The 13797-nt window shown below is 35.7% G+C and overlaps 1 protein-coding gene across 1 annotated transcript in view; it reads right to left on the bottom strand.

Annotated features, from left to right (window-relative positions):
• Positions 1-5159: 5159 nt before the first annotated feature.
• TLL1 (tolloid like 1) overlaps positions 5160-13797 on the bottom strand; it is a 194536-nt gene continuing 185898 nt past the window's right edge. Inside the window, exons 20-21 of the mRNA XM_038559153.1 lie at positions 9533-9783; positions 5160-8249 (exon numbers count right to left, since the gene is read on the bottom strand). Coding sequence (XP_038415081.1) covers positions 8115-8249; positions 9533-9783 — 386 coding nt within the window. The 3' untranslated portion in view covers positions 5160-8114. The remainder of the gene's footprint in view (positions 8250-9532; positions 9784-13797) is intronic.

Here is a 13797-nt window from a genome sequence, read left to right as displayed (position 1 = left end):
ATAGTCTACACATCCCCTTTGCACATCTATCTATTGCTTTGGTGGCTATCTTCTTCTGTAAAGGTTAGGATTTACAAGCTAACAGGCAATGTCCTCAACATTAATTGTTCTTGCCAAAAAAGTCTCTTTTGCATGTCATTCTTCACTCATGGCTTATACACAGGCAGGCAGCAAGCGACATTTGGCCCACAAGTAATAATTTGCCAACTGTTGATCTATTGGGTTGTTTGTATATTATTAAATTTAAGATTCCTTTATATAATTTGGGTTCTAATACTTTATCAGGAATATAGACTGCGAATACATTATATTTTAATATCTCTCTTGCTGAAACCTTAAAATTCTTACTCCTCATTACTGATTATTTTTTTTATGATTTTGACAATTTTATATATTTTGAGACTATATTATTACATCTGTCCATATTTATATTTTTAATTTTTTTACTGTATTATTTAGTTTTATCATTGTGGAGTCATTTGTTTTATCCCAAATGATATTTTATGCCTTAAGATCTATTTTATTTTATACTACTATTGAAACATCAGTTAACTTTAGCTTAGAATTTATCTTATGTGTTTTTTTATTTTCAATTTTTCCCATATTATGCTTCATAAGCATCCTTTCTAAAAATTTATAAATGATTTTTTAATTCAATCTGACTATATCTTCCCTTAAACTAGAAATTTTATAGCACTTACAAATTATTGTAATTACTGGTATATTTATTTCCTCACTCATAAGATGGAGACAATATAATTCATGGTTAACTGTGAGGTTAAATGAGTTATATGCCCCACATTTAGAAAAATACCAGTCAGATATATGTTTCAGATTTTACATATTATTGTTTTGGTCATCTTATTTTATACTTCCTATTTTCTTTACTTTTTTTCTATGATTTTCCCCTTTTTCATACTATCCTTAATATTTCTTATTTTAAAATTACTTTTCCCTCTCTATGTGTTAGAAGTTATTTATCCTGTTTCTATGCTTTCAGTTACCATTATAATTTTACTTGGTATTCAACAAACTGTACAGTTAATCCTGTTCTCAAACTCTATGAAGAACTTAGAACTCCTCAAATCCAGTGATCTGTCTTTAATTGTACACAACATTTTCTCATAATTAATTCCACTTCCTCTTCAAATTAGTCAGTGCTTTATTTTTATAGTATTAGTATCTTTTAAAATGGTACATAATTACCAATTTCTTTGATCACCGTTCCTTCTTTTGTATCATTCACTCCTGTTTTCATCTTTCTTCTAGAAGAAAAATCCCTTTAACAATGAGTATCTGTTAGTGGTAAACTCTGTTTTCTCTAACCCAAAACTGACTTAATTCTTATTTATAACTAGTAGTCCAACCGAGTTCAAAAATTTATATCAATAATTATTTACTATTGGGACACCTGGGTGGCTCAGCGGTTGAGCATCTGCCTTCAGCCCGGGGCGTGACCCCAGGGTCCCGGGATCGAGTCCCGTGTCGGGCTCCCTGCATGGAGCCTGCTTCTCCCTCTGTCTATGTTTCTGCCCTCTCTGTGTGTCTCATGAATAGATACATAAAATCTTTTTAAAAATGTGACATACTGGTATTTCTGAAAGTAATTCCTTCTATGTAATATTTTCTTTGGTTACTTTTAAGTTGTTTTTCTTTAACTTTGTGTTATGCAATTTCAGTTCTCTGTGTCTGGGTGTAGTTTTTCTTGTATTTATTTTGTTTTAGAACTTAAGTTTGAGAACTCACTTGAATATGAGGATGTCCATCTTCCAAAAGCTCCAAGGCATTTCAGATATTATCTATTGAATATCTTCTTTTCCTCCATTCTCTATACTTGCGTTTCAAACTTTTAATAACATATATGGAATATTCACACTCTAGTCCTTATTCTAAATATATTTACTCATCTCTTTGTCCCTCTCAGTCTAAGCTCTCTCAGTTCATAAATTATTATTGGCAGCTGTACCTAAGCTGAATTTTAAATTTTAGTTATTGTACTTTTTTGTTTCCACAAATTCAATTTATTCTTTTTAAAAATCTCCGTATTTTGGTAGTGTTTATACCTTTCCACATATTTTCTTTCTTTTTTAAAATCATTTTACTCTACATATGATAATTCTAGTATCCAATGTCCTAAAGTCTAACTATACCACTTGTTATTTTGGATTACTCTTACCTAAACATTTTATAATTTTTTTATTGGGACATTGCATCGCATCGAGGCAGCATTATCTGTAGAGCTACTAGAATGCAAGGATACGTATAGTGAGGCGATGAGGCACAAGTCATACTGCAATTGCAAAACATCCCTTTCCACTCGTTAGGACAGCATTGATTGGAGATTTGAGGTTTCAAGTATCCTAACATGGATCATAAGAATTAGAATTTATCAAGCACTATTTGTGCTGGCCATCAGCAGTGCTTTTGGTACGTTACATTATTTCTATTTGTTAAATAATTACAGGAATAAACATCAGAATTTTGATATGCTGTGCCACTCCCATCATCTATTTTGAGAACGAATAATTTACAAGTTGAAAATAATTCAACTTGATGCAAAAAAAAGTTAATTTTAGAGGACAATTGAAATTTTAAAAAGAACAAAGGCAAGTAAGAAGACTAGAAAACCAAGGATAAGGAAGGATGCATGTTAATACTTTTCTCAAGATACAACCATGTTATTTGGAATAATGTCCCCCAAAAGGCTGTAAAATATAAATGCATGTTTTATACTGCAATTTTGACACATTGTGATTGCTTTTAATTAATGTTTATCTCTTCGAGAGCTAGAATTTAACCTGCACAAAAGCAAAGACCGTCATTTTTTTTCTTTTTCAACCTTTCATTAAATTGTTAGTATCTAGTACAGTGCTAAGAATATTCAAAGGAATCAAGCAAATATTTGTGAAATAAATGAGTGAATAAACTACATGGTTGTAATATGTCCTTTGTTTGAAAATGACAAAAGTTTTAATGAAGGACCCTTACTCCCAGGGAATTCAAACCCAAGTAATAGACATTCTGTTTTATAAAAACGACCTTAACAAATTTATTAGATCCTCGTGGAGAATTTTCTTACAATTCACTTTGATTTTGTAATTATAGCCTCTTAAAGAATGTTCACTAAATATTTTTTTAATTATAGCCTCCTAAAGTATGTTCACTAGATATTCTTTTAGGGTAGCTTTACATATCTAAGCTTTATTATCTGTTATCCTTTCACTTTGTCTTTTCTGGCAACCTTCCTGTTTAAATAATTTAATGGCATTCCTTGCAATAAACCCCTCCTTCTGACCTCAACTTTATCACCATTATTTTAGCATTTAGCTGTCACTTTTGTCAGTCACTGATTCTGACATAAAAATATCATGAGGGGATATAAATGCACTTTTACATTTTGATTGAAAATTATCATTTTTAACTATATTTCTAATAGGTACTCTTTCCAAAAAAAATCCTAATAGAGCTTTTGACAAAGGAGATTTTTCAGTTCGTAGATTTGTCTTATAGTTTAAATATTATGACTAATTAATGACCCTATAATATTTTATAGAAGAAACACCATTGGATCTGGTTTTTTAAATGTAATTTGCACAATACACTAAAGCATTGAGCACATTTACAGTATTATAAGTTGCTTTGAAGAACCTTAGTTGCTATTTTTATTTCGGATGCAAATATGCTAAAAAAATTGATAATTGGGCAAAAATAAAATGCTATATAACTGGTTTCTTAGCTACACAAACAACAGGTAGACAGAGCCGAGTAAGAGCAGAAGGACTGGTGAAGCCAGTAGCTGGTATTTGTATAGAATAACACATAATAACACAAGTAATTTCATTATTTACTCAACCCCTTGCCCCTGGGGAAGCAAAGGCAAGACAAGACCCAGCCACCAGGACCTTTTATCCACATGTCTTAAGCTGCATGTTGGTTTCTTAAGTCTTCTGTCTGCGTCTGTTTTAACCCAGATGTTTCCACTCCAAGTTTTCAAAAGTTAGAAGGTGATTTAATGCTTTTAATTTTTTATTTAAAGTATTGGATGAGAGGGAAGTTGTATATAGTGAGATGTGCTCGGGGCCCTAAATCTTTCTGGGATCCTCCTGCATAGGAGGAGTGGACCTTCTTGGAAGCCTGGAAGCAGGCTGAATTTACTGGTAGGAGGCTGAAAGGGGGCAGGTTGCGGCCGGACAATGAAACAAGTCGATGTCAAAAGAAAGTTTGGAGACCAATAATAATATCTCGCAATGTATTAGATCCATCTGTTACATCAATTATTTCTTAAGCTAATGACAGTGGGTCCTAATTTTATAATAATAATGCTAAAGACTAACAGCTAACTACTCATTGGTGACCACTTCCTAAGCACTGAAGCATAGAAAGCTTTAATTCGTTCACAGACCAGCTTTTTGTTTTCTTTTTGATATGATCATTTTACACAATTTTTTCTCATAAAATAGAAGGCATAACTGCATAACTTCAATCTACAAATCTTTAGGAGGTAACTGTTGTTCCTGCTTTCCTCCTCCCATGCCAGATTTCACAAATGGTATTAAAGTTTTTCCAAAAGGCAAGTTTTATTCCCTTTGTCACTGAACACAATTTCCAAACATTTTGATAACTGCTTTAAGTAAGTTATTTTTAAATATCACACATGGTTATACTTTACTTATAAAAAGTAATATTTACCCTTATGAAGAATAATAGTCATTAGAAGCTTTTAGAGATTTTCTGTATGAGAGAGCAAAATTTAATATTTGAGGCTTACCAGCAAAAATATAGTAGCAATAGAGACCAAATAAAAGAGACTAAGAAATTTAAAAACAAAATTGGACAGGATTTGAATCTGATACTGTGATATATTAAAATTAGTCTTACATAGCAAAAATCCAGCCAATACAGGAAGGGGACATTTGGAGACTTTGGAAATACTATTGCTGCTTCTCATACATATTTTAAATGTTGTTTTGTGAAATTATGCTAAGTCATGATCTCATTAATAAACTAGATTAATATTCAAAATTGACTTGAAAAATAATTTAATAAAATCATATTAAATAGGAGCAGTATTTTCTGTGTATAGTTAGTGAGGATCGTATAGGAGTTAGAACTTTGGCAAATAGAGAGCACAACCAATATACTGATGTAAGGGTTGAAAATAATTTACAAAATTAATTTAATAAAATGCTTGAAACAGTAACAACTATTAACAAAATAACAACAAAGCTGTTTGTACTTGCACTTAACAACACATTTAAGCCAAAATTGAATTAATATAAAAACAATATGCAGCAAATTGATATCTGACATAAGATACAGTAAAAATTAATGTTCACATTGAAGATCTGAAGTTGGGACATCTCTATATATACCTTCTAAATATCTTTTCACTTTCATTTCTTGGTTGTGTTGAAAGCAGCTCGCTGTGGCCTAATAAGATCTCAATCATAATATCCAGAATATTTCTTAAACTAGAAAACTACATTTCCCCTACCACGCCAGATAGAATAATTTAATGCATTTATTTTAACAAAAGGTCCATCCACGTTACTAACTCTGAACTAGAGTAGGTTATTTTTTTTTAATTTCTAGCACTAACTGTGGTTCTTAAAGATATCTACAGTTGATATTCGAATTGTCATGCTGTTCCTGAAAAGAACAATATATTTATCCTGATGGTTTTACTGTAATTCACCCCTAAAATTTACTTTATGTGGAAAGGTTTCACCATAAAAACATGTCTACTATTTATATATGTCAAGATTGATTCTACTACATTTTGTAGAACAAGCACAGATTTTTATATCAGACAAGCTGGGTTTCAACATCTAACTTTACACTGTGATCCTGGGAACGTTACATACTTTCTATGAGCCTCCATTCCTGAACTACAAAATGAGAACATCACCACAATTCTCAAAGGGTAGCATAAAGTTTTTTTTTTAAAAAGCTAGTGCCATGTGCCTAGTACCCAGCTAGGCATAGTGTAGTACACTAGGTATTATGGGTTTTTCCCCTCTCCTTCCCATTCCTGATATATTTTGGCTAGTTGAAGATTAAGTGAAAAAATATAGAAGTTACTGGAATAAATCAGCTCCACTAAAAAGCTCATTATATTGCAGGCAATAGTTACACATTCCCAAAGTAACATTCAATAAGATCAAAAGATTGGTTTTAAAAATGTATTTACATATAATAATTCATATGCAAGAAAATATTTTTCAGGGCAACAAGGACCAAAAAAAATGAATAAGCTACACCTGTGTGTATAGCTTAATTTTGTAAAAATGAAGAAAAATACCCAATTTTATTAAACGTCAAGTGTTCATGGACAGGTAACAGAAACAAACCTACTTCAGATAGCAATCTACGTCAGCATCAAAACATATCAAAATAGAGTTTCTGTAAAGGAAAAAACCTTTTTTTTCACGTTGTTGATAATAATTAGAAGTTCCTATTATTTGCCCATGAAATCTCCTAAAAGAAAGGTGCTACTTCAAACAGGGTTCTAGTAGAACTTGGCACATAAATTTTAACTTTTCCATCCCCCACTACTTCTCACCTTCTTATAGCTTCACTCACTCAGACGACCTCACATATACATACACAATATTAAAAACACGCATGGCTTTAAAGCAGATAATTCATTTTCTACAACAAAAGTGGGTCACCATATTTATACCCCATGTTCTCAGTCACGGAAATGGATTTTCCTCATAGAGCTGCTAGTTAACATACATTATTATGTTCAACCTTTCAAAAGGTGTGTCTCCAGGAGGATCTGTGTGATCATGTGCAAGAATTCTAAGGCATTATAAGTAGTTGGGTCCACGGGACAACTGCTGCCCTGCAATGATAGACTCTTGATACACTGAACAAGTCTTTAGTCTTCAAATGCCACCAGACAGACATAGGGAAACATTCATAGTCTACAGGTGGTTGGCTCAAAGGTCAAAAATTTTGTTTAAAAAAAACATTTATGGAATAGCACCATAGAAAGTCTTTCAGAAACAAATCTTTTTTTTCCAACATTGCATTTTTTAACCGAATCCCAAGAAGAGAAAAAGAGAGAGACAGAGAGAGAAAGAGAGAGAGAGAGAGAGAGAGAGACAGCTCTTTCAATGACTACATGGCCTACTTCCACTTCATTTCATTTTTTTTAAATATAACATCAACCATGACAACATCAGCAATAACAACTACAACAGATCGACAACAACAGAAAAGACAGTAGCAGCACTGGTGACTCGAGAATGGACCATCCAGGCAGTCCCTTCGAAGAATTCTGTTCACACCTGTTGGGAGTTCCCTCGTGAAGTTCCCAAGACATCACAACGCTTCTTAAATTTGGTGTGAAAAGGCAGCACTTTCACTGAAAGAACTTGAGTTTACCAATCAACTGGGCATTTTCCAGGACTTAAATAAATGATGTCTAGAGTGTAACTGCCATCATGGACACTATCGGCATTTCCAACTTGTCAAAGGGTCAATAAAATGAAGTGGTGTCAAGATCTTTTTGTGTTTCAAAGAGGTGAATCTGGCCTGCAAGTGAAAATAATGAAGCTGAAATATTCCAGTTCCCAAACATCAGACACGCCCACACTTAAAGCAAAACTGCCCTTAAGACTCCCATTTCGCAACATCCTATATGGATCTGTATCCAAGATATAAAGCCAAAGCAATTATCCTAAGATACGAGAAGAGGGTTTTTCAGTTTATGACCTGCAAATTCATTTTCTTTCTCCCAAAATCTTGAAAATCGTCAAAAAGAAACACTCTGCAAGGTCAAGACCCTGAATTGAACTGTCTGAATTGCAAGGCATCTATGTCAAGCCGTGAACAAAAGCTTCTGGAGTCTTCCTTGAAGTTACATGATGCCCTCTCACCAGCTTTATTTGTATTTATACCATCAAGCATGGAGTTGCAATGTCTTGGCAATGCTGATCAGGGTTGGCTTGAAAACTTCTCTTTTAGTACAGACATAATCCTGGTCTTACAGTTTTCTTCCGGTCAGACTCATTATATAAAACATTTGTACTAATATCTTCATTTAAAAAAAATACGTCTTCTCTCCATTATGCACATTCCTTTACGTTTTGATGGAGGTTTTGGTGTTATTTTTTGGTATGCATGGTATCTGGATATCTGATGCTTTTGTATCTTATATGAAATCCTTTCTTGTTGATTGTGTCATCAGTGTGAAAATGAATTAAAACAGCATCCCCAATTGAATAGATCTCTTCTGGTGGCTGAAGACAAAAACAAACAAACAGGCAAATAAACAAACAACAGAATCAGTCACTTTTTTTCTTCAGTGTAATTCATGTTTGGGATTTTTTTCCCCCCTCTGGTATGTGATTTAATCCTCCCAACAACCTTGAAAAGTGGGTATAAGTGACTTCTTCATTTTACAGATGAGCCAACTTGAGATTCAGAGAAACGAATGACATGCTCAAGATCATAGGCATTAATGTAGCTGGGCTTGGAACGTAAGTCTGTTCCCAAGTTCTGGAACTTGGTGGTTTTTTTTCCCCCAGATTTTAAGCCAAGTTCCTGTGATTTACAAGTAAATAAAGTAAGGCTCAAAGAAGATAAAGAACTTGACGGGATGAGCACTGGGTGTTATTCTGTATGTTGGTAAATTGAACACCAATAAAAAATAAATGTATTAAAAAAAAAAGAAGGTGCTCTGAGGCAGAGCCACTTCCAGAATCCAAATCGTCCATTCCTGTTCGTTTTAATGACCTAAATACCAAGAAGCTTTTTCGTTTCATTTCAGCTGGTATTTGGACAGGAATTCAATATTATTCAAGTTCAGGATTATGTAAGCAATAGGCACTAGTAGACAAAAAAATGGAACTAATGTCTTCAGAACAAAATATGTATATATTCAGAAGACCACTTGATATTTTTGCAGGGGGTCCCGGGTGGGGGGGAAGCATTAAGGAAATCTTAGACTTTCCTTTTTCTCTTATTTCTCGTGGTGACACTCTGACCTGGATCTGGCATTCTGTCCCATGCACAAGCGCACACTCCAGTGGAACATTCTGGCAGCACTGGCTAAGCCCACACACCAGGGGTGGCCCTGCCACTCAGCAAGCGTATTTGTTGAGACGGGAACGCCAATTTGAATGGTGTGTATATTCCTTTGCCTCTGTTTTTTAATTTAAGAAGCTTACAAAACCATCAAAGGTGTGTCTTTAAATTTATTGCCTTTAGATTCTTAAATGCTTAAATGTTTATTGCACAATAAGAACCTGAATAGAAAAAGTTAGGATGTGGACAGTAACAAACAATTATACCTACTAAGTTCATCTCTCTTAGGTGATATTATTGAGAAAACTCACTAGAGATGGAGAAGAGGTAAGGGAGTAGAGGCCCAGCATAATTTGTCAAGCCAATAAGAATAGGATGTGATTTTTTTTTTTTTTTTGGTAAAAACATTGCCAATTTGTATATGGTACACATCACAGTCATGACTCAATGGGCATTTTCTACCATGGCTATGGTATCTTGTAGGGACTGTATTTACCCCTGATCCACAGAATCGACCAAGCCCCACTGCGGTTGAATCAAGACCATCAAAGAGCTCAACATAGTCATAGCCACAGTCAGCTTCTTCCTCCACTTCAAAAATCTGGAAGGATAACTCCAGGCGGAAACCCCGTTCTGACACTAACAGCCATTCGCAGTCAACCTGTCCCGGGTAGTTGTTATCACCAAACTGAGCATGTGAGTACAGGTCTCTGGGCTTCAGCTCTGCTTTCAGCCGGCCACCGCACTCTGCCCGGGAAAGAAAAATGAAATAAATTCAGTGAGCTTGAGCAAGTCCAATGTCAGTTCTGATATGGTGTAAGCATTCTCTGACTTCTGAATTCATTTTGATCCTCAGACGTATCTCCCATAATCGTAGAGTCTGAGGCTGTGCTGGGGATCTCCACAGGCCCTCGGCATTGCTGGGTTGGAATATCACTGCCAACACCGGGGAGCTCAGCTACTTTAGAGGAGTGACGTCATTTCCCTGATCCATTGGGCAAAATGCAGATGATGAAAATAATACCAATCTCAGTGGGTTTTGAGGATTTAATGGATACATGAAAATCACTTAAAACACTGCCTAGCATATAGTCACTCTCAAATTTTTTCATTGTTATACACGATGCTGTTTTTAGTCTCCACTAACTAGTTTTTATACAAAAAAAAAAAAAGAGGTCAGTATCTTAATTCAGGTTTACTGTTAATCATTCAAGAACCCAGAATCCAAAGGAACAAGAAATAACTTAAAAATAAAAAAATATATATAAAACTCCTGTGTGTACATGAATGATATAGAACTCTACATAGAATATGTAGGACAGTTTTACTTAGGTAGAAATATTTATCTAATTTGGTTGGGAAAAACATACATGCATCCTTATTTGTAGTAACATTGGTAGTATCGGAACCTGTTAACTATATTTCATATTTGTAATAAATAAAAAAATTAAATGCTCTTTTCACAGCTTCTTTTTCAGAAAGATATTAATAAACATATGGTTTACCAGTTATTGCTTTTGTCACTAGAGGTAAATATACCAAATAAATAGAAGAGTATGCACAAAGATTTCCAGCTAGCATAATTTAGAAATAAAAGTTTTCAAGACTTTTCTCAGAAACTTTGTAATCTCAGCCCCAAAACTTTCGAATGCCTAGAGATTCAAAAACCAAAACAAAACAAAAACAAACAAACAAAAAAACCCAGAAACCTAGAAATTAAATAGAGACCCCCTCCAACCAATCTACATGCAAACTCATGGCAGGGGGTCGGGGGAGAAGATATAAAAAGATCTCTTCTTATAAAAGAAAAGATATAAGAAATGTTAGAAGAAAGTAGGGTTTCTTTCTGTCTGTCAAGCAATAAGAGGTTCCTGGTCTGAAAGCAGTACTTTCAGGGCTAAAACCAAGCAAGTCCCAGGAAAGCTGGCATAAGCTGGGAGGTAACAAGAACAAAAATCCAAGGTGGAAAGATGTGGATGAGCCAGGACCCTAGATTATCAAAACAGTGTAACACTCTCACGGCCAACTGCGACCACACAGTCCCTGGTGACACCGGTGAGGGTGGACTCCACAACTACAACACCTCACCAAATTTTTCAAATTTGCACATGGTTTGCCAGAACTGGTGATTTTAATGACAAAATCCTTCTGAATCCCCAGGCTGGAGCCCCACTCAGGTGTATCTAAGTACAGGTAGGCTCCACCAAACGTATGGGCACCATCACCCACAAAGCCATTTCGAGCCTGTGCGTGGCGGATATATGCTCCAACTGCCAACCGGGGCTTCCAGCCATGAGAATAACTCCCCCGCTGGGCTGTATTCCATGAAGAGCTGAAGTGTCCTTCCCTGCTCCAGGGGGGCAGGTGGGGCATCTTGCACAACCAATCGATAAAGGCACCGCTATTGCAAACGTGAACGTGTTAGGATCACCTGAAAGCTAGACTCCCCTCTTGAACATCTTCTCCTGAATCCCACCGACTGGAGGTCAAACATCCTACCCTTCCCACCACGGTGCTTCCCTAATTCCAAGAAGTATCGTCCTTGCTCTCTGACAGCTCTCCACGGCCACACCACCTGGGTGCAAATCTGGCCTTTGCCTGTCATCAGCAGTGGGACTTCACGTCTACAACAAAGATCATACCTGGTACTCACATCACACGGTCTAGAAGAAGAGTGGATGGGATAATATATGGGAAATGGAGGCACACGGGCAAGGCTAGCTTCACGTAGGCCTCCACCATCACTGTCATTATTTTCCAGTGAGAACATCTCAATGCCATCATCTGTGCTGCTAGCGATCCATTCGTGTATGAAATGAAAAGCCAGGAAAAATAAAAAACGATTGAAAACACCCTTAACCTGCTATCATGAAGGGAGACTTCTGTTTGAAGGCCAGCAAGATATTTTGTGAAAAATATTTCCAAATTTAACATACAAAGGTATAAACCAGGGTAATCTCACATAGGGAAATTTTTAAAAACTCAACCTGGTCTCAAAGTTTGATAGAATTGCCTGATTTGTTTTGTTTTCAACTTAAAAAAAGAAAAATAGTTGCGGGCCCTTGTATTACTTTATCCCGCAGCCAGAAGGAGCGGAAGGAGGCGCAGCTCCCGCGTGTCTACGAAGACAGAAGAGCAAGGTCCAGAGGAGGCCGTCCTCTGTCAGCCCCCGCCTGGAACAAGAATCAAGGAGGAAGGAAGGTCATCGAACAAAATGGAAAACGAGATTCCAGGAAGCCTCCATGAATCTGAAAATGACAGTGAGAAGCTATGGTCTGATTTTACTGAGAATGTCTCAAAAGTGGCCCTATTCAAAATAAGTAAATTACATTTCAGGATGACTTAAAGTGTCTCAGAAGTTTGCCTATTTTCCTTCATGCGGCCGTGCACCACCGCGTCCCTATGCATCAGTGATCACACTAATAAATCTGGAATTAAAGGTCCAACCATGAAAAAAGAGAACGAGAGAGAAAAAATTTAGTCCACAGGATAAAAATTTTAAGAACAAAGATTTAAATATTATATGCACAAGATGTGTGATTTTAATACGCCCTGAAATTCCATAAGCAGAAAATAACTGGCAGCCTGAGGGCAATTGCCTACGGTGTCTTTGAGATTCCTGGGGGCGATTCTTCGAAATACGGTCAATATATCAGTTAATATGGTCCTTTTAAGGGTTTTTAACGAAATACATCTCCTGAAAATATTCCTATTCATTTACCAAGTTGGAACAATATAAAACTAGTGTGGCATGTCAGCCGTATTATTCTCTTGAAAATACTTTATAAGCCGCCCGAACATCTTCTACAGAACTCTGGAAAATAAAAGTGAAGCCGAATAAGAAAGGTGACAAGAAGGGACAGGAAGCCTGGGGGTGGCTTTTGTTTTAATTCGGAAAGACATGATTGTTTGTTTCCCCATAAAGTATTAAATTTCCAAAGAGGCCCTGTAATCTGACCTATAAATGCTTTTAGTGGCCATTCTAATTTAATTGAACTAGATCAAAATAATTTCCTTTCTAAGAAGCTTAAGAATGCCTCGTTTGATTTTTTTTTTCTTGTTTGATTTTTAAATGTCATCGATGAGTAGTATGACGCCGTGGGCCGCACCAAACAAGTCCCACCAGACAGTATTTCATTTTATTTTTTTTTAATGTTTCAAGTTTCTATATAAATTCTAGTTAGTGAACACATAGTGATATTAGTTTCAGGAGCAGAAGTTTAGAGACTCATCACTTACAGTGCTCCCGACCACGAGTGCCCCCCTCTACCCCACCCCCCCTTAGCCCATCCCCTGCCCACCTCCCTCCAGGGACCCTCAGTTTGTTCTCTACACTTAAGAGTCTCTCTTATGGTTGGTCTTCCCTCTTTTTAAATTTTTTTTTGACAGGTCGTGTATTAAAATATTATTTTCTCCTCAAATTTCCCTCTTTTTCTGTATTACAGCCATATCTCTGAGAGAATACACAGGAGATATATATATATGTATATATATTGCTGACAGATGTGTTTCCTGCAATAAGTTGATCTAAGGGTGGTATAACGCTATTTGTTACCTGATTAAATGTATTTGGGCTTAGAATTTGGATATACACCAGCGGAGGGAAAAAAGGACTCTTTCTAATAAAATCCAAATACATAATGCTGTGAAAAAAATAGCCATAAAGCCATAGTAGAGCCGTATTTCTAATCACCTGGTTTCAAAATCCATGGCATTAGAAGCTTTTCTTATGTAAAGAATTCAAATTGTATGCAGAAATAT

Source organism: Canis lupus, chromosome 15, assembly GCF_011100685.1.
Source record: "Canis lupus familiaris isolate Mischka breed German Shepherd chromosome 15, alternate assembly UU_Cfam_GSD_1.0, whole genome shotgun sequence".
In the NCBI taxonomy this organism is placed as follows: domain Eukaryota; kingdom Metazoa; phylum Chordata; class Mammalia; order Carnivora; family Canidae; genus Canis; species Canis lupus.
This window is presented reverse-complemented; position numbering and strand designations above follow the sequence as displayed.